Source organism: Trichoderma harzianum (genome assembly GCF_003025095.1).
Source record: "Trichoderma harzianum CBS 226.95 unplaced genomic scaffold M431scaffold_24, whole genome shotgun sequence".
Taxonomy (NCBI): domain Eukaryota; kingdom Fungi; phylum Ascomycota; class Sordariomycetes; order Hypocreales; family Hypocreaceae; genus Trichoderma; species Trichoderma harzianum.
The window spans coordinates 171,700-190,854 of NW_020209272.1; the positions used below are offsets into that span (position 1 = coordinate 171,700).

The window sequence follows — 19,155 nt, forward strand, 5'->3', positions numbered from 1 at the left end:
CAAAGATGGAACATGTACAGTATAGCCGCTCCGATTCACTGATTCTCAGCAGGCAAAATGGAGCATTTCAATAGTTGAGTAGATTTTTTTGGCTTGATTCAGCCATGTACATTATGCATATCCTTATTCAAAAACGCTGTTCCCACAATACCAAATCATCGCAATACGCTCATGTCCCCTTGGTACCATCCAGGAATATCCGTCCCAGTCATTTCCATCCCGCCAAACCCACCCATTCCGCCCAGCCCACCCAATCCTCCAAAGCCAGTATCCAAGTTCATGCCTCCAAAATCTTCCGCATTCATAAAATACGAAAGCCAGTCCGTCGACATAAAGGAGTCGAGCGTTGTACTCGGGTAAGGGAACTCGGCATTCATGGCCGGTGAGCCATCTGGCATGGAAAGCCCCAAATGCAGATCTGCTTCTCCGTGTGATACGCCGGAAGACACAATTCCATCTGCCGAAGCGATAAGTGCGTCTCCTGAAGCGACGACATTGTCTCCGTAAGTGCTACTGCCAGCCTGAGATGAGATGCTGGTGCCATCCGTCATGCCCACTGATGCTGGGCCACTACCAGGCTGAGGGTCTGATGAATTGATCAAGGGCTGCAACTTGGGATATTCTGGTCTCGGAGAGAAGCGCCTCATGGTTGCTGTAAATATTCGGTCTAGGACATCGCGGCTTCGCTTCGCCTCGGGCCAATATTCTCCTGTCGCACTGAGAACGTCCGACGCCGCCTTTAGAGAGGTGGTCAAGCAGTCGAAATTGACCTGGTCAGCAATGCCTTCCGGTGTCCAGACACAGTAGAAGATGGTCATGATGCATAAGAATAATGAATGGACGGTCAGCCACCCATACCGCAGCTGGTTATCGGCGTACAGTTTTGCGTAGAGCTTGCTGCAGGTAATGGCGCTGGTAAAGCATTCGCCTAGGGCCGCCTTTGATGGTTGTTTGAACAGGGGATTTGGGCGAAGCATAAGCATCATCAGCTCATGGTATCTAATCTCGCAGAGATCAATCAGGTAGAACGTGCGCTCGCCCTCGGCGTGTCTAGGAATATCTTGTCGCCACTTTCGCAGGCGGCTAATCATGTCTGTCCGCCACGCCGTTACATCGTTAATGGCCGGAGTCATGTAAGGCGGATAGTTTCGCTCCGTGCAAAACAAAACAGTCTTTATTTCGGAACTGAACCTCGCCCATTTGAAGAGATGAATTGCGCTTGACATAGTAGTAAAACTCCCAGGAGGTTTCGTCGAGGGTCGCACACCTTCTTCGGTCAAGTCATCGTCGTTAACATCCATGGGTAACTAGGTAGCCGCGGTGTTAGCACACAAGAAAAACAGCCCTGTCAGTTCTCATGGTCACAATCTTTACTCACTCTTAAATCACATTGCTCGTCAAAGAATCCCAGCGGCCGCCCCATGATTGTGCAGAGCTGTCGATTCATGGTGTATGTGCACCAGAAGATTCGCGTGCGTAGTTCCACTTGGAGAGGGTTGAAATGGCGGGGGTTCCGGACATCACGGTGCAAGCCCAGCTCCAAGCATGACGCCAGTGAGTGGTAGTGTAGGGTCCATAGATTTAATCCAGACGATGGGTCGTGGAGGGTATACATCTCCAATAGCAAAAGACACTGTACTGTGGCAAGTGACGGCGTCCTAAAGACGGTATCTAGACGCTGCAGGGCTGAGGCATAATAACCTTCACCCAGCATGTGCCGCCTCGAGCGACGACCGTAAATCGTGGCACCGATAGCCAAAACCATGAATGCTTGGAACTCCTCTAGCGCATCCAGAGTCTCCCCATTGTAGAGTTTGTGGAGGATTGCATGGTGTGAGGGCTCGTGGAGGAAGGGAAACTGTAGATGAACGGAGTCGAAATAGATTTGGGTGAGGAACATGGTTTGTCTCTTGTCATTCGGGAAATCCTTGGCTTGCAAGTCGACCAGGTCTCCAGGGAGGAACACATCGGTATCGTCGCATCCATTGCCGCGAAGGTTTACTGTCTCGATATCTGCAACATGTGCCAAGCCCGCAAGCACAAATTTGGTGAAGAAGAGGCCGCTGGAGGGTCCTAGATAACGAAGGTCAGAGCCACCTGAAATAGATATAAGGCCTATCTGCTCTGTGAGCTCATGCGGCGAAGTCTCTTCTGGGGAGTCCTGCGAGCCCTGCCGCTGTCCACGCTCAACAGCCGATGAGTGAGCTCGCGATGGCCGCCCCGGCCCTGTGGTGAGGTCGACATCTGGACACCTCTCACGAACAACAGACTCTAGCCACGCTACTCGTGACTCAAGTTCAGTCAAATAGCTGTACAGGATTATACAAGGTTAGCCACGCGCAAATGCAGGTACATAATGAACCTTGACCCAGCGTCTTACTTTCGAGGTATTTCACGAGAAGTGCCGCCATCTACACAGCGAACACCGGCCTTCTGACAGCCTGAACATGATGGCAGAACACCGTCACACTGGATACATTATGTTAGTGAGTGAAAATCGGTGCAAACTGGCCACGAGTACGTCAGGGTGCTCGGTGTACTTGCCCGAATCTTTCTCTTTTGACATCTCACACACGCTGCGCTTATGCGAGCTCGGGTCCTCGCTCTTCGGTGAGGCTGAGGGGCGAAGTTGGCTGGCTGCGAGTCGCGATCCGGGTTCGAGGAGCTCGGACTGGTCTTTGGCTCCATTCCGGGATTTTTATTTAGTGGGAATCTGAGATGATGCAACCAACTCTCATCCGAGAGAAGTGTCTTGGACTTAGAATTCTGCTTTTCAGGTATGAACCAGCATCAAATGTCTTATGCGGATCAGGTGCGGAGCTTACGGAGTATTATTATCAAGCAGAGCAAAGTCGAGAGTCACGTGAGAGTGAACGTAAGATTGACTCTAGCCCGACGCTGGTTATTTTGTATGACGGACTCATTTTGCCGCGTGAGCATTTGTCAGCCCGCCTAGAGGCCAATGGGCTTTACCGGGGCTATTTCAAGCTTCAAGCGGCCATTGAGAGGAATGTGACGGCACGTGGTTTCTAATATGCCGGTACATCTTATCTTGGGCGTTCGTATTGAACTACTGCAGACGGATTACGCTGTATAGTAATCCTCTAACCGCCGCCGACGACAGCTCCTTGCTAGGCATCAGGGTGATGATGCATATGTGCGGTGTTTTTCTCCAGTTGGTTTCACTACGCAGAATCTACACATGTACATGTACTCTCAAACATCTATCGAGTGTCTCATAGAGAGTACTCTCATGCAGTCTATTACATCATGCTCCTAAAGTCCTAAAGTACCAAGAACATGTGTAACACTTCAATCAGGTCGTAAGACGACGTCTGGCTGTCAGAGCCATAAATTGACAGGTAGGAAAAGACCCACAAACGATACCAATCAGCATCTCATTGCAAAAATAGAATAAACTCAAGTTTGCTTTCTAAAGTTTCTATTGATCGCCTAAATGTCTATACCCAACAAGAGTCTAATATCTAACCCCAATCTAGTCTATCCCAGGGATCCTCCGCTTGACTAAGTTTTTCATTACATCATTACTAGAAGAGTGCATATTTCGTGGTCTGTTGCCCCTTCATATCCACCAATCAATCGTCTCTCTAGTTCTGGGCAACCAGAACAGCGCGGTATCGGACATTGCCCTCAGTCAGTCTGCGCATGGCATCGCTCATGCCAGTCTCGTTGAGAGGGAACTTCTCGATCTGGGGAGTGATCTTGTGCCGAGCGCAGAACTTGAGCATCTTGCGCATCTCAGAAGTAGAAACAACAACTGAGCCCTGGATGCGGATACCCTTGAGGGCAACGTAGAACATGGTGATCTTGGAAGGGTTGAAGTCGACAGTGAGGGGGTAGATGGAGCTGTTGGGGGCCATCAGAGGGACGAGACTGGAAAGTAGATTTGTCAGTACTAACGATGCGATACTAGAAGTGCTTATATGTAAAAACTTACGCCTCGTAGTCAACCTGGGCACTTCCACAGAGGAGAAGGTGGTTGATGGGCTCCATCTTGCCCTCAAACTTCTCGCCCTGGCGGAAAACGTGGAACTCCTTGGCACCATACTTCATGGCCTCCTCGCGCTTAGACTCGCTGCTGGAGAGAACGACAACGTGGCAGCCCATGGCGGCAGCCATCTTGATGGCAATGTGGCCGAGACCGCCAATGCCCATAACGGCAACTCGGTCAGTGGGCTTGATGCCATACTGGTCGAGAACAGTCCAAACAGTAGCACCGCCGCACATCAGGGGAGCAGCATCGGCGGGGTCGATTTCGTCGGGGATCTGGAAGACGCATCGGGCGTCAACAACAGCGCCGTGGGAGAAGCTGCCGGTGTCGGTATCAGCGTTGCCGTAAGCGACGGCGTTGGCGCAGTACTGGTCCCAGCCTTGAAAATCATTGTTAGCTATGGTTTGCAGATTCGCATTGATAATGTGTGTAACTTACCAGTCAGGCACTCCATGCAGTTACCGCAAACTTGGCGGATGTATCCAAATCCAACGACATCGCCAACCTTGAAGCCGGTGACATTGGGGCCGAGCTCCTTGACTCTTCCGATACCCTCATGTCCAAGAGTGATATCGGCGTGTCTGAAGTGAAGATCTGTGCCGCAAACACCAGAGTGTGTCATCTCGATGAAGACATCGTTGGGGCGGAGTTGTCTGTTAACAGTCTTGCGAACGGGGGTATCGCCCTCAGCTCCGCGGTAGACGTCAAAGGTAACTTGGCTGCTCATTTTGGATGAGGTTGTGATTGTTGGTGTAAAGATGTTTTTGAGTTGATGTTTATTTATTGTAAAGCTGAAAGAATTCAAATGCTGAGTATCGAAGATGCTTTTCTATTGTATTGTGTTGTAATGCTAATTGTATTCTGGATGATGGAAAGTTGCTTTGAGGAGCAGACCCACGGCTCTTTAATACTTTCATGATCGATCAACAATTCCCTACCAGTCCCGATAATCTGTCCCCAACATGGAGAAAACGAAATTCATTACAAAGTTGCTTCGTAATACCTCGGAGTTCTCTCCGTCTTGATGCACCTGTTTCAAGATACCGGAAGATCCCACCGACGGAAGATGTTCCTTGCCCACGGATTGTCCCGCCTGCGAAAGACGGAACAGGTTTAGTGTCGAGCATTTTCTGCTTCTAGAAGGTTTTTGAAGCGGTCTGATTGGATCTCTGCCTACTATCAGAGCGTTTTGTGGGGCGCTTGATTCGTTAGTGACATCATGTCCGACGCCCCGCTTATCTCATCACCGAAATGCAAAGTTTGTGGCCAATGGAAGAGATTTCACAATGCCATCATGGTCGATTCAGGGAGGCGGTATTTCTTTGCAAAGGTCTCGAATTCCAACGGATTATTAATTTTTGCAATATGTAGCTTGGAATCTCTTTGCCTCAATCAAACGGTTTCAACGTGACAAGCGAGCTGGGGAAAGGGGCACAGTCGAGCCGATTTTGGCTGTCATTTCAGCCCTTCATGCAGATGATGGGGCATTACACGGGTTGTTTTGCACTCCTTGATGATCAAAATAGCTGCATACTACGAACTGATATATGGACACGTAAGGATGTGGCCAAGCTATAACGCGTAAACAATCATATAATCATATTTAATGTTACAATCAAGTGTTTTGGAGTAGGTGTAGACCCATTTAGTTACCCATTCAGTACTCAGGGCCCCTTGCAGGCATTTCAGGTGGAATCTCAAAGACATGAATCGAAGATGGACGAGGTTACCTGTGGAACAATACAACTTTTTAACCTATACTTTTGTATCGTGTTATTCAACTAACATTATCAGGGTAGCAGATGTCTCCATAGAACGGAGTATTAGTCCCGCGATTGCCACTCCGTATAAGTGAGCCGAGGTAGAACAGTGAGCGGGTCAGAACCAAATCCAAGAGTTGCAGACGTAGAAATGAGCTTCGTCAGGGGCCAAAAAAAAAAAAAAAAACGATGTAGAAAGGGGCGACACGGTAAAGAGATCCAAAGCAGTAGTGTACTCCGTATTGTCCATAGAGATATACTTGCGCGCAATCCAGTATTCGGGGTTTAGGGTAGTCTAAGATGGTCTTGCTTCAAGATCTTGATCGGTTCCTCCGTCCTGATCCACCACCTGGTCCACCCACACGGCAGAGCTCCCGCCGCGTTTTAGTTCAATGGTGAGCAGCTTAGAAGACCGCTGGAGAGAGATTTATCTTTCATGAAGGTTGCGATGTCATAGGCTTTTTTCTTAGGTTTCAAAAATGCATGCAATGATTAATTGAATTGACAACTCTCCGCAAATGTAATATTAGAGCCTCACTACCTAAGCGACTAAAAGTCAAAGTCTTCTGGAGAAAGCTCTTCAATGCCCGTCATCAAGTCGCTGCTCATATCGGTCAGGACGCTCCAGCCAGGGTCCCATTCCATCGCTGCCGAGGCAAGATAGGATGCTGACTCGTCCTGAGTGGATGCCACTTCTTCCGCCGCTGCAAACCCGCCGAAGTGGCCCCGGTCAAATCCGCGATGGCTGATATATTCCAGCGAAAACCCGTCCAGGCTCCATGGATTCTCTACGACTGGGTTGTTGACTGTCTGATTCTGATCCGTGGAGTTGTAAGGAGGCGGAGGAGGCACGTCCGCTTCGTCGAGGTTATTATGTCCGACCGGCTGAGACACATGTCGGAGATCCGTGCGGCGAGACCGCTTGCGGATGACTGCTCCGAAGTACGGTATGACCACTTCCCGACTTTCGTCCGCCGTCTCGGGGTCGTTTAGGCTCAGCATTTGAAGCACTTTTCGACACTGCGCCGCGACTTTGCAGTTGTTTTGGACCTCTTCCCCCAGTAAAAGCCTGTCGGTAGTAGCTACCAGCTCCAAATCTTCATCTACACTGGACGAGCGACCTGCTGAGCTGCAGTGGAAGGTGCTGATAAGAAGAACAACGGCGGCAGTGAAGCACGCGAAATCCGTTGTCTTGCATTCGAACAAGCAACAGCCCGACTTGTTTTTGCAGCGCAAGAGTCGATACCTCCTTAAAATCTGCTTGGCCGCTTCTATGCAGGCCGTTCTGCTAAAGTAGTGAGGGGAGCTCGCTGCCGGCTCTACTAAGAAGGGCAAGTGAAGGAACAACTTGACCCAGAAGAAGTAGAATTGTTGCAGCAGCAGCTCTCTGAATTCGCTTAGTTCTACTCCTTGTAGTTGGAAATTCTCCATGCTTTCTGGAACAGACCACCATTCTTCTGGCTGTGTCGATGCGACAGACGAGAGCTCTTCATCCAGCTCCATCGCCTTTGCAAAAGAGGGCTTGCCATCAGTCATATTGCGGTCAATGATCTTTCCACTGATGATGGCGCATCTGAGAACAAAGTAAAATCCTTGGCCCATTCCAGCCGCCGTGAGAACGGACTGGTAATGGTTATCGTTCAGCACGTAGGGTAAGCCAAGGAGCATACTGCAGAATCTATCACCGTGGTAAACGGCACACCACAGTCTCAGCTCCGTCCGGGAGTAGTTTTTCCCACAGCACAATCCCTAATCTCAAGTTAGATCAATTTGTTCATCGTTTCGACATGGATCAGAACAATTACACACCATCAGCTGTGTTGCAGAAGCACCTTTTCTCCATACAAGCCAAGCTCTCTTGGGCTGACCGCAATCAGTGTACGATTTTGCAAGTAGTATAAGACATTCCAAGCCCTCTATAGTTGCCGTATAGTTGATGTCTGAGATGATAAGGTCGTCCACCAGAGTATATAGATGGCGATGCTTATTCAGGCTACGGGCAAATGCAATTGCAAGAGCACCAATGTCGGCTGGATTGCTGCTTGTATATGTTCGCTTGGCAAAGGCTTCTATCGTTTGAGAAGGGGCTTCAGAAATAGCATATGCCTTTGAGCGGAAGCTGTCCCACCACGACCCATGTTTGGTAAGAACAGACATGATGGCGTCATAGCTTGGTAGCATTGAACGTATAGTAGAGCATACGTATGCAGACTTGCTTTCAAAGGGTAGTAGGAACGGAGGGTATAGCTTCTGCTCTCTGTCTAAAAGTTGATTATATGTTGAGCTGCTATAGGCTGTCTGTAATGTAGGAGAGCCGCTTTCCCCATTCTTCCCCGACGCCGAGAGCTTTGTATAATACACCGTTAGCCTCCATGATGACTGTAGATACAAACCATGACATCTATCTTTAAGCTTACCTTGGCATCCACAAGCAGAGACACGATTGGGGCATAGTTTGCCCTCTCTGCCGCAAGGACATCCGACGTCTCAGCATCTCCACTGCACGTGAATTTGGGAGGCTGGTCCGCGGATATCCCATTTCGGCCTTGAGATGCCTTCCCATTGGCAGGCTGTTTCCGCGGCACACTAGGCTTCGACTCTGAAATGCCGACTTCCTCGTAGCCCTGCTCAATGCAGCGGCCGTCTCGCGACTTGCACAGGACGCACACAGGATCGCCGGGAGGATACACGCAGCGAGTCTTGCGTCGTCGGCCTTGTTCATAACTATCATCAACATTTGCAAGCTACGAGACAGATATCTTCGTAACAACGAAGACGGCCTGCATGAACCCTGGACAGGCACATGGAGACGTAATACATGGACTTACATTCGGTGCAACTTCGGGTTCCCTTGCGCATCTTCCGCACTCGATGCGGGAGCGGGTTCGATATCGAGACACCTGAGGGATCCTCCATGTCGGACGAATGGCAACAAAGCTGCCTGGAATCAATATTCCGTAAATACGACTCGGCGGACAAACTCAACTGCAACCCAGAGAGATTGATTGATCCTGTTTTGGTGCGTAAAATGAGGAGCAAATCATCTTGTCCGTGGACGAAGCCTTTATTGATGCTTCGTCCGCTCACGTGATCGGACGACGGTCTCTTCACCAGCTGGATGCATGTCAGCTTGGCGTCTAATCGTTTCTTGTCCGGCTGTTCGTCCAGAGCAAATGTCGAACTAAGTCTTATCCATCTGCGGACTTAGCGGCATGGCGTCACGGAGCGTTGATGCGCTCCGAAGAGAATAGTAAACATGAGTGAACAAAGGTTCAGGGACGGGCCTATGCGCCAAGACGAAGGAGCATCAAATATGTATATATATATGGCCTTCGGTGCTCGAATCGAAATGAAGTTTACCATCACAATCCTCACACAACAACAGCAACTACAATAGTAACAGCAACAAGCAACTCGAACCTCTCTTCCTCGAGACTTATACACTTTCAACGCCTTTTACTCTATAAACAGCATTTCTTCACATTCACACCAAAATGGCCCCTCTTGTCTTCCTCGTCACTGGATCCACATCTGGCATTGGTGCTGCTCTGGTAGACCACATTCTCTCTCGTGGAGACAAAGTCATTGCAACTGGCAGAAAGGTCGAGGAGCGACTTGGTCATCTCAAGTCCAAATCCGACAACATTGCCCTCTTGGAGCTCGAGGTCACTGCTCCTATTGAAGAGATCAAGACCAAGATTGCGACGGCATGGAACATCTTTGGCCACATTGATGTCTTAATGAACAATGCTGGTATGTCAGCCATGACGACCATCGAAGACGCGAGGTATGTAGCTATTCATGGCGACAGATTATCCACACCGACAGCATACTAATTCACCATTCGAAAATAGCGATGCATATGTGCAAAACATGTTCAATGTCAACCTCTTTGGACCAGTTCACTTGACCCAGGCCATCCTACCCTTCTTCCGTGCTCAGGGCAAGGGCTGCGTCGCATTTACTTCTTCCAGCTCAAGCTGGATGGCTCTCCCGACAATGTCCCATTATTCGATGGCAAAGGCAGGTCTCAGTTCCTTTGCAGAAGGCCTTCACAAGGAAGTCATTGGCCTGGGCATTCGAAGTGTCGCATTTGACTGCGGTGGCTTCATTACCAACCTCATGCAGCCTCGAGAAGGTGCTCACGCCAGCCCCCCTGGTGCTGAACCTACCGACGCATACAAGCCTCTGCTTGGAAGCGTTATCGGCATGTTTTCTAACGACCCCATGGGTCTCATGCCAGGATCCCCCGCTAGAGCCGCTTCTACTATGATTGACGTGATTAAGGGAGAAGGAGTTGCGGCTGGCCGGCCATGGGCTTCTCGAGTCATTTTAGGCTCGGATGCACTTGACAGCGCCAGAAATCGACGGGAAGACGAACTTAAGCTGCTCAAGGCCTGGGAGCCTGTCAGTGCGAGCACTGATGAACGAAAGTACACGCCTAGAGATGATTTCCGAAAGTTCACCGTGGTTACTGGTTCAGAGCAGCTCTAACTGTATTCTTATCTTGGATGTATCATATAGACAGCGATAGAGACATGGAATGTTTTTGTTACTCTTTATGTTAGTAGATGTATATTTAGATAGTTATCGATGTAAATGCAAAACGCAACTCCTTTGAAGACTTTACTGCCGTGACGACGATGAAATGCATTGGTTGCAATTGGGCGGTATAATTGGACTGTAATGGGTGATATCATTGAGGTAACGACTGTCTGCTATTTATATATATCACCGTCCTTCTGTGAATAAGTTTCATCTTTTTTTGTATTTTTTCCCGGCGCTTGCGAACGGTCTCAACATGATGCCAGTTAAAACTAGCATCATTTGAGGATCTCATAAGTCAGCGCGCATTTTATCTTCAATGGAAAGCATGGATCAATATCGTAAAACGAGTGTCACGAAGAAAAGTATCTCAAGCCTCTGCTTGACAAATGCGATCGCGTGATGTTTCCACCAGGATCGTGAATCGCAAGACCCCGATTGCAATCAGTAGTCATCTCCACGGCTAATGACCTCCTTCACGGTAGGTCGGAGCAAAATCGTCTTGGACGGTTTGTTAGCAGTCGCCTTCTAAGTATACACACGATATCACTCACATGCTCGTATTGGGCAGTGTACGACCCTTTCTTGTCGAGCAAAGGCGGGTAATCTTCAACAATGCCAGATTTCACAAGCGTGTTGAGCTGCCAAACTGTTAGCTATACCGAGCGCATAGTTTGAGATTCATACAGTCATTCATGACATACCCCGAGGAGATACTTCTCCTGCCCAATTCGATCCAAATAGCGGCGGGCAAACGGAATGGTGCCGAAATTCTTCTTGATCACATTCAAGAGTGATTTGGCTGAAGACAGACGAAGTTCTGCCTTTGGCGCGTCCGCACGAAGGGCATAGTGCGAGACGTCGCCGTGATCGTAAACCCAGCCGTTGCCAGTACTGCCGAAAGTTTCAATGGCAAAGATGTCACCCTCTTCCATTTTGGTCATGTCGTCCGACTTTACAGCGGGAATGCTCTTGGTGCCGTGGATGCGATATGGTAAGATACTGTGGCCGCCTATGTTGCGAATCGACTTGATCGGATAGGTAGTTCCGTTGATCTCGCATTCATAGCTCTCCATGGCCTCTTGGATGTATCCGCCGAGCTCTCCAAGGCGGACATCAATACCTGCCTCGCGGACGCCAGTGTTCGTGGCGTCCTTGACGGCTGCGAGGAGGTTGTCATACATGGGGTCGAAGGCCATTGTAAAGGCGCTATCGACGATGCGACCATTCACATGGACGCCAATGTCAATTTTCATGACATTATTCTGCTGAAGTACGACTTTGTCGCCTGCATTTGGGCTGTAGTGAGCAGCAATCTCATCAATGTTCAGCCCGGTCGGGAAGCCCATGCCGGCAATAAGGGAGTCGCCTTCAGTCAAGCCATCGTGTCCAAGCAGACGCCTCACGCTGTCTTCGATGCCGTTGGCAATCTCAGTGAGGGTCTGGCCTGGCTTGATGTTTCTCTGTGCCCATTGGCGGACCTGACGATGCGTCTCGGCCGCCTGGCGATAATCAGAGAGGAAGTCGCTCTTAAGGTTGTCTAAATGACGCTTTTCTTCGTCAGTAGTGCGATAGAGGTTCTCGTTTTTATATTCGACCTCTTCGCCCTTGGGGTAGTTGTTGTTTGGGAATAGTTTGGACACAAGAATGGATGGAGGCTCAGTCTGCGCAATAATCTTCTTCTTCTTGTTCTTTCTCTTCTTGTTCTTTCGCTTCTTAGCGTCACCGCCCTCACCGGCAGCAACTGTGATTTCAGTGACATGTTGGTCTGGATCGTCATCCGAGTCATCACCAGATTGCTCGGCAGCGTTTGCTTTAGCGGTTCCATTAGCACGAGCGGAACCAGCCACCTTTCCAGATGTTTGCACTATCCAAACTGTTAGCCTATGGCCGGTATGATTTACCCGCGAATGAGTTCACAAACCGTTGAGCACTTTGCGCTCATCAGAGGGAGTTTTGGCAGCCATGATGTCGACAAAAATGATTGTTTGAGTTTACAGGATCAAAATGGTTGAGATTGATGTCAGTGCACATATCAAATATCCATCTTCAATATGTAATCTGAAGGGCGCGGGGTTTCATCGGGATGCAAATAGCGGGGTGCATGTAATTAAAGCCAAGTGGCATCAAAAGAGAGAATCTCTCCAATCCCAGGCCCTAATCATGCGGTTATTTGACTGTCTTAAGCTGGGAAAAGAACATTACAATGACCTGTAAAGTGGCGGAAGAGAAATAGGTTGCTGGCATCGCTGTTGTTGTATACACATACAGTACGAGCATCGGATGATGAAACTGAGGGGTATCTGGCCGGGCCTCACCACTCTAGCGATACGCAAAAAATGGTATCTAGATGCTGTTCGGCTTAACGCTCTCTGATACAGAAAGAATCTCATTATTGGCACGCATATAATACATATATTCAAATAACACGCCTTATAGATCATAATACATGAATCTTTTGTCCATCACACCATTGCCAGACTGTGCGCCACCCAACTATGGCTTAAAGACAACTTTTTGCACCTTCATCTCATCAAACAGAGTATATCCTTGAACAGCCTCGTTGAGTGGCATGATGTTTTCAAACATGAAACTTTCATTGTCATTAGATCACTAAACGCTCTATATGAAAACGACGGGAGGGATGGCTCACCCAAGCAGGTGCTGCTTCTTCTCAAGCAGAACAAGAGCTTCGGAAAAGATGCTCCGAACAGGGCATCTACCCATTTGCAGGCGGATGTTCTTTCTGTATGTATATGTTCATTAGGAATCTGATTAGGGGCTTCGTATGGAGGAAAATCATGAGATGCACTTACCCGTATGCCTCACTTCCAGACCATGGAATCTACCCAGCGTCAGCTCGAACTAACCAACAAATCCGCTCTTCATGAGTCCTACCTCTGCGTTGTGAACACCGATGCTGCTAATCACACCGAAAGGCCTGACAATGTCAAAAGCAGTCCTCAATGCTGGCGACAGTCCGACAACTTCAACGACCAAGTCGGCACCTCTTCCTTCTGTTGCTTCCAAGATTCTCGCCGTCATACCAGCCTTGTCACTGAGGAAGTTGAGAGGTTCGGCACCAAGTTGTCTTGCCTGCTCAAGTCTGCTATCCACGCCGTCGATGGCAAATAGATGCTTGGGTTTCTGCTCTGCCGCAGCGATAATTGCACACAAGCCAACGGGGCCACATCCAATCACTACTAGAGTAGATTCTTGGATATTAAGTGTGGGAGGTGCAAGACTGAGTGCGGATTTGACGCCAAAGAAACCAGTGGGGAAGATATCGGCCATGAGAATTAACGCCTCGTCTGAAATGGACGGGGGTGCTTTGGAGACTGTGCCATCGGTCAGGGGCACGCGGACATATTCTGCTTGTCCGCCATCGAGTTTGGTTGATCCGAAAAGCATGGATTTCTCACAGCGCGCAGTAGCGCCATTAAGACAGAAGAAGCACTTTCCACTGGTGTTTTTGTAAGTACAAGCGGCAAATATTTACAAGAAATTGAGTCGCAGAATGAAGTCGATGAAAACTCATGGTTCAAGGTACATACCATGATGCGGTAAATGGCGCTACAATCTTGTCACCAACAGCAACTGACTTCACACCTGGTCCTGCAGCTACGACGGTTCCCGTGAATTCATGTCCCATGATGAAGCCAGTCGCGGAGGGTTGATGGCCACGGTACACATGTAATTCGCTGACGGAATCTTCCGCATTAGCGAGTCATGCGTTCATAATACACCAGAAGGCGTCAACTTACGAGCCACAGAGAGCAGTTGCGCTCACTTTGACAATGATATCTTCATCATCCTGGACTGAATCAAGTTATAGACCTCGTATGATATCATTGGTGCTTTGAATTGGCCAGAACTTACTCTGAGGCACCGGTCGGTCTTGGATGGAGACGCTGCGGGGTCCATCGAAGACGACGGCCTTCATGGTCTGAGGAAGAGACATTTTCCCAGAGATACAACACCGTGAAGAATAGATAACGGGAATGGGTTATTATGAGATTCTGTGTAAGCATCAAAGGGATTTTCAACACCGGGAGGGGTTTAAATATTTACTGAAGCGTCCGACGTCAATATGGGTCGAGATGTAGGACAATTTCCCCACAATATGCCCTCAGCTCGTTCACCCCTCCCATCAAGCGGGCACTAAAAACCGCTGCCGAGGGTAGCCCGAGATTTGGGATAGATGGGAACACAACAATGGGTGATAGAGGCGAATCAGAGCATCTCGGGATACTTGCGGCACGTTTCTCCCACCCACCCATTTCTCCGTTCTAGAACCGACCGAGCCTTGGCTAACTTAAAACTGTGGGCTAGGGCTTGGGTAAATGCACCCAGGCTTAGGTCTTGTCATATCTTACTTTGGTCACGTAGGAATTGAGTGCTTATGTGTATTCGCCTCCCCTGGAGAGAGGTCAGTATGGACATACACCGTGCCATGGGCTTTCAAATATACGGATTTGTTGATGCTACGGTACTATGTAATCATTCTGTCAATGCGTGTTTCAACGTTCCAACTGTAAACCTCCCACCCTCTGTGTCCTTCGATTCTCTAGTCTACTCAACCTCCTTCCAGATCATCTCGAGCTGGAACATTTGCATCCATTCGTCCATCCGATTTGCATTAGCAAAACCAGATTGCATGTTATTGAACATTTGCGCTCCCTGCGCTCCCTGTTCAGTGTCATACCAGCCCACCTGACTGTTTCCGTGAAGGTGTCCATCCGTGGCACCGGATACCGATAACAATCCATCCATACCGTTATACATGACACTCAGAAGGCCCTGGTGCATTGCGTTCTGCATTTTCATTTGCTTCATCTCGCGGATAAACTTCATCTGAGGCACGGTTTGAGTGTATATCTTCAACCGCTTGCTTCCGAATTCTGTGAATTCCGCCAATGCCTCTTTCGACTCGGGGGATCCGGGTGGGCCAGCATCGCATACTTTCAACCACATTGTGCGCATACGAGACGACCAAATCTGGCAGATCTGGGCACGCTCATCATATGCTTTCTTGAAAACCACGGAATCACCAAGTTTTGTGTCGGCGACGAAGCTCAGATAGCAATCTTCGCAGAACAAGGCATTCGGATACCCCCACCAATGTCCCTTCTCGACGACTTCTAGGCCGGGACAAACGGGAATCGAGGCAAATGTCCGAACATAGTCTAGGAAGTAACTAAAAACTCCTAGGTCTACAGCTTGAGCATATTTCCTGAGGTATTGCCGGAATCGAGGACTGGCAACACAAAAGTCGCAAACAAGAGTTGACTCGGGATTTCGCTGCGCGGGCTCGAAGAATTGAGCAACTCCGCTAGTTCTCAGGATAGATGTATAGCATGTTTCGCACACATCATAGTTGTCGCATCTTCCTTGGATTGTCCACCAATTGCCGCGAATAATTCCGTGTTTTGTGCAAGGCGGGAGACGGCAAGCGACCTCCGCCGAGCTGCTGAATACAGACCAGTTGCGTTGCTCAATGGCATTCTCCATGGCCCATACCAGGGGAAGGTTGGTTTCAGTTAATTTGCAAGACCAGAATTGGGTCATGTGTTCGAAGTATGCATCGAAACCTGAGGCCATGACATACTTCTCAAACTCATTCTCAAACCGTGTGAAGCCAACTCGGTCCAGATAACAAGCTTCACAAGCTCGCATATTCTCAATCTTGCGCCGCGGCATGTACCAAGTGCAGTCGTTTGACTGTATATCCTTTCCCTCGCATTTTGGCAAGGAGATGCGATGAGTCGCCAAACTAACAAAACCGGCCCAGTCATTCTCTTTAGCCTTCTTGACAACCACTCGAGAGATGAATGGCACGCAGACGTCACAAGACCAATTCTCGCCGGTTGGCTGTTCACGATATGGGGAGAATCTGGTCTCGAATGGCGTCCCCGCTATCCGGTCTTCGTAGCAAGCCTCACACGAGATGAATCCGTTAATCTCACTGCCCGTCATACCGAACCATTTAATTCCATCGGAGGCTGCGGTGGGGTTGCGTCCTTTGCATGCCTTCACATTGAGGCGCTTTTTCAAGAATTCACGCAGTGCATCCAGATTGCCGGTGCGAAGAGCCTGGGGCCAAATGAACTCTTTGACTCTAGGGAACCAGAAACAGCACATGGAGTTAAAGTTGTCTGGCCGTTTAATCCTCTCAAATTTGCTTGCCAGTTGTGTAGGTTGAATGTGATCAGCGTGACATCTAGTGCAGATCAATAAGTCTGGCAAGTCTGGCAAACAGTACCAATAAAGCGAATAGTCCACTGCCCTCGTTTCTGGACAATACGTGATGACTTCTAGAGGCTCCCCCGTTGCGCGGATATGAGGTGGAGGCCGGGGTGCATTGTCATCCAAAGCTCTCGTAGAAGGCTGGGGCGTCGCGTTATGTTCCACAGGGTTCATGTTGAGATTGTTCATTTGCGTATAAAGATTAGCCATGGGATCCTGGGGCGGCACTGAAATAGGTGCTGGGGTAGGCTGCTGGGCCTCTGCCGGAGGTGGAGGAATCGACGCGGCATTATTTGTTGGTTGAACTGGTGAGGTAGGATCAGCAGCCGGTGCCACTGTCTGTTGTGTATTGGGGGCAGCGACTGGTCTGCGTGGATATTGATGCTGATTATTTGCCGTATTGGACGGCGGCAGCGGCGGCAGGCGTTCTGATCCTGCTGGTACTTGCTGCCCTACTGCAGTTGGTGCAGCAGGTGGAGGAGAAGCATAGTCGTTTGAAGTGTCCCGGGCTGGAGGACGAGTTGACATTGGTGGTGGAGGAGGAGCCGATGGAGTATTTGCTGGCTGTTGCCGGGGCAGAGGTTCAAAAGCACTATAATCCCGGGGAATGGGTGCAAACTCATTATAGTCTCGAGGAATGGGTGCAAACTCATTGTAGTCTCGAGGAATGGGTGCAAACTCATTGTAGTCTCGAGGAATGGGTGCAAATTCACTATAGTCTCGAGGAATAGGTTCAAAAGCCCCGTTATCTCGAGGAAGAGGACTGAAAGTTCCCTGTGAAGCAGCATTTCTCTCCGGCGTAGGAGGCTGTGGCGAGGCAGGAGGTAGGCTTGGTGGTTGCGCTACCGCAGGAGGTGTATATTGATATGTTGCGGGTTGGACTGAAGTAGCTGGTGTTTGTGTATGCGAAGCCGGTGTGTACTGAGCAGCAGGAGGGGCGCTGTTGTAGTACGGAGCGGGCTGTGGGGGAGAGTATGTGGGGGAGACTGTATTTTGTGCATTTTGAGCTGGATTATAGGGAGGGTGTGGAGGGTAGCTGGGCAGATTCTGTTGAACTGGTGCCCGAGCAGGAAGAGGAGGGGGAGGGGGGTAGGATTGCGATGGAGTCTGAGGAGGAGGATAGGATTGAGCCGGAGCTTGAGGAGGAGGAGGGTACGTATGAGATGGGCTCTGAGGAGGAGGATAGGACTGAGGTGGATTCTGAGGAGAGTACGTGTAAGATGGACTCTGCGGAGGAGGATAAGAATGAGACGGGCTCTGCGGAGGTGCTGCCGCTACGGGGCCGGGAGTTGTCGACGCCGGAGCGTATGAGTACCCGGAGTGTCTGGGCGGTGGTGGACCAGGAGGGGGTGGATAATACGGCGCCGGTGCTGCTGTATTCGGATACGGTGATGCTGGAGGAGGCGCCGTTTGGTATCCATACTGAGTCTGCTGCTGGGGATTCACGTTTGCATATGGATATTGGGCGTTGCCTCCATATGTCTGCGCTGGCTGGCCACTGGTCTGTCTCGGTGGAGTGGGAGGAGGAACAGACCCATTGCCATATCGAGGAGGCAGCGGCGGTGGCTGCTGGTAGTAGCCAGACATGATGCCGCAAGTTTAGATGGGATAATCAATATGTTCTGGCTTCAATGCTCTTTGTTGCAGACCCGTCAAGTGTTTCCAAAGACGTGTCCAGAGCAAAGCAATTGCATCTTGAGAGATTAAATACAGGTAGCTACTGCTAGTCTCTAGCCCGCGTCAGACGTCGTCGGAAGCCTAGGCCTTTTCGTGTTACGAATGGGTGGTTCAGCTGCTGCTCAGCCTCTGGTGGGGAAGACGCACTCGCATATGGAATGCATCTCACGGACTGCGGCGAGGCGAGGCTCCCACGCCCTTCCGATCGGATGGAATAAGCCTCGCCAACACGTGGTCACAGGGGATTTAGGCTAGCGAAATGCTGCACTAGCATCATGAGTGAGATTCTTAAGTTCGGAGTGGTAGTACTGGAGTAGCAAAGGCTGGCTAGACATCTGCAATATGTGTATGCAGACTGGAGGCTATAAATCGAAATAATCTCGCTGTGAGGGTGGTGATCACACGATGGATCTGTCGCCATAGCAAGGCGTCATTTTGCTTGGCTCCAAGTTCAAAAAGCCATATGCATATGTTTGACGAACTCATTTGACTTGATGTGTTGGTGCGAGGTGAGGCTGACAGACACCATGTGCAGCTATTCATATCTCATGGCAGATTGTCTCCGTGCTGCCTAAATCGTACGAACACGGCACTGCGTTACACTGCTTGGCAACCTTCCCCTCACATTCCAATCATTGGCAGCTTTTGGGAGAAGCGGGAATTTCTGGTCAGCGCTATAGTAGAGCCGAGGTTGTGGGTCGCGAAATGCTGAAGAATTCATCTCCCTCATATTCGCTCTAGTTGACCTGCACTGCCCGTCGCTGATTGGGGAATAATGGCGTTGGACAGCTCCGCAGTCGATGTGGGTATTTCGATGTTCTAGTTCTCGCATCTGTCCAACAAGCAAGATAAGAATCTCACCCGAGAGCAGCCCGTGCCTTGGTAGGACGAGTAGCTCCAGGGCGATCATCCACA

At 49.7% G+C, this 19,155-nt stretch overlaps 7 protein-coding genes across 7 annotated transcripts; 1 reads left to right on the forward strand and 6 right to left on the reverse strand.

The window, feature by feature from the left end:
- Positions 1–155: 155 nt before the first annotated feature.
- Positions 156–2,566, reverse strand: M431DRAFT_487551 (hypothetical protein; the record flags this gene model as incomplete). Its single annotated transcript, XM_024916488.1, has 4 exons — positions 156–1,307; positions 1,379–2,309; positions 2,381–2,469; positions 2,522–2,566. 4 exons carry the CDS (start codon positions 2,564–2,566, stop codon positions 156–158), a joined length of 2,217 nt encoding a protein of 738 aa, XP_024768237.1.
- Positions 2,567–3,432: 866 nt separating this feature from the next.
- M431DRAFT_21220 (hypothetical protein) lies at positions 3,433–5,004 on the reverse strand. The gene is made up of 3 exons (XM_024913463.1): positions 4,451–5,004; positions 3,959–4,391; positions 3,433–3,894 (listed from the first exon to the last, which is right to left on the reverse strand). Exons 1-3 carry the CDS (start codon positions 4,737–4,739, stop codon positions 3,609–3,611), a joined length of 1,008 nt encoding a protein of 335 aa, XP_024768238.1. The 5' UTR covers positions 4,740–5,004; the 3' UTR covers positions 3,433–3,608.
- A 1,253-nt stretch (positions 5,005–6,257) lies between these two features.
- On the reverse strand, positions 6,258–8,778 carry M431DRAFT_127956 (hypothetical protein). Its single transcript, XM_024912349.1, has 4 exons — positions 8,601–8,778; positions 8,190–8,485; positions 7,582–8,118; positions 6,258–7,521 (listed from the first exon to the last, which is right to left on the reverse strand). Exons 1-4 carry the CDS (start codon positions 8,686–8,688, stop codon positions 6,322–6,324), a joined length of 2,121 nt encoding a protein of 706 aa, XP_024768239.1. The 5' UTR covers positions 8,689–8,778; the 3' UTR covers positions 6,258–6,321.
- A 191-nt stretch (positions 8,779–8,969) lies between these two features.
- On the forward strand, positions 8,970–10,266 carry M431DRAFT_127958 (hypothetical protein; the record flags this gene model as incomplete). Its single annotated transcript, XM_024912350.1, has 2 exons — positions 8,970–9,559; positions 9,627–10,266. The coding sequence occupies exons 1-2, from the start codon at positions 9,267–9,269 to the stop codon at positions 10,264–10,266; spliced, it is 933 nt and encodes a 310-aa protein (XP_024768240.1). The 5' UTR covers positions 8,970–9,266.
- On the reverse strand, positions 10,266–12,383 carry M431DRAFT_525314 (hypothetical protein). Its single transcript, XM_024920612.1, has 4 exons — positions 12,242–12,383; positions 11,022–12,184; positions 10,872–10,958; positions 10,266–10,818 (listed from the first exon to the last, which is right to left on the reverse strand). Exons 1-4 carry the CDS (start codon positions 12,282–12,284, stop codon positions 10,762–10,764), a joined length of 1,350 nt encoding a protein of 449 aa, XP_024768241.1. The 5' UTR covers positions 12,285–12,383; the 3' UTR covers positions 10,266–10,761.
- A 290-nt stretch (positions 12,384–12,673) lies between these two features.
- Positions 12,674–14,472, reverse strand: M431DRAFT_513585 (hypothetical protein). Its single transcript, XM_024920055.1, has 7 exons — positions 14,197–14,472; positions 14,082–14,136; positions 13,872–14,018; positions 13,216–13,780; positions 13,134–13,162; positions 12,971–13,063; positions 12,674–12,910 (listed from the first exon to the last, which is right to left on the reverse strand). Exons 1-7 carry the CDS (start codon positions 14,276–14,278, stop codon positions 12,814–12,816), a joined length of 1,068 nt encoding a protein of 355 aa, XP_024768242.1. The 5' UTR covers positions 14,279–14,472; the 3' UTR covers positions 12,674–12,813.
- Positions 14,473–14,889: 417 nt separating this feature from the next.
- On the reverse strand, positions 14,890–16,737 carry M431DRAFT_99609 (hypothetical protein; the record flags this gene model as incomplete). Its single annotated transcript, XM_024925173.1, has 1 exon — positions 14,890–16,737. One exon carries the CDS (start codon positions 16,735–16,737, stop codon positions 14,890–14,892), a length of 1,848 nt encoding a protein of 615 aa, XP_024768243.1.
- Positions 16,738–19,155: the final 2,418 nt, after the last annotated feature.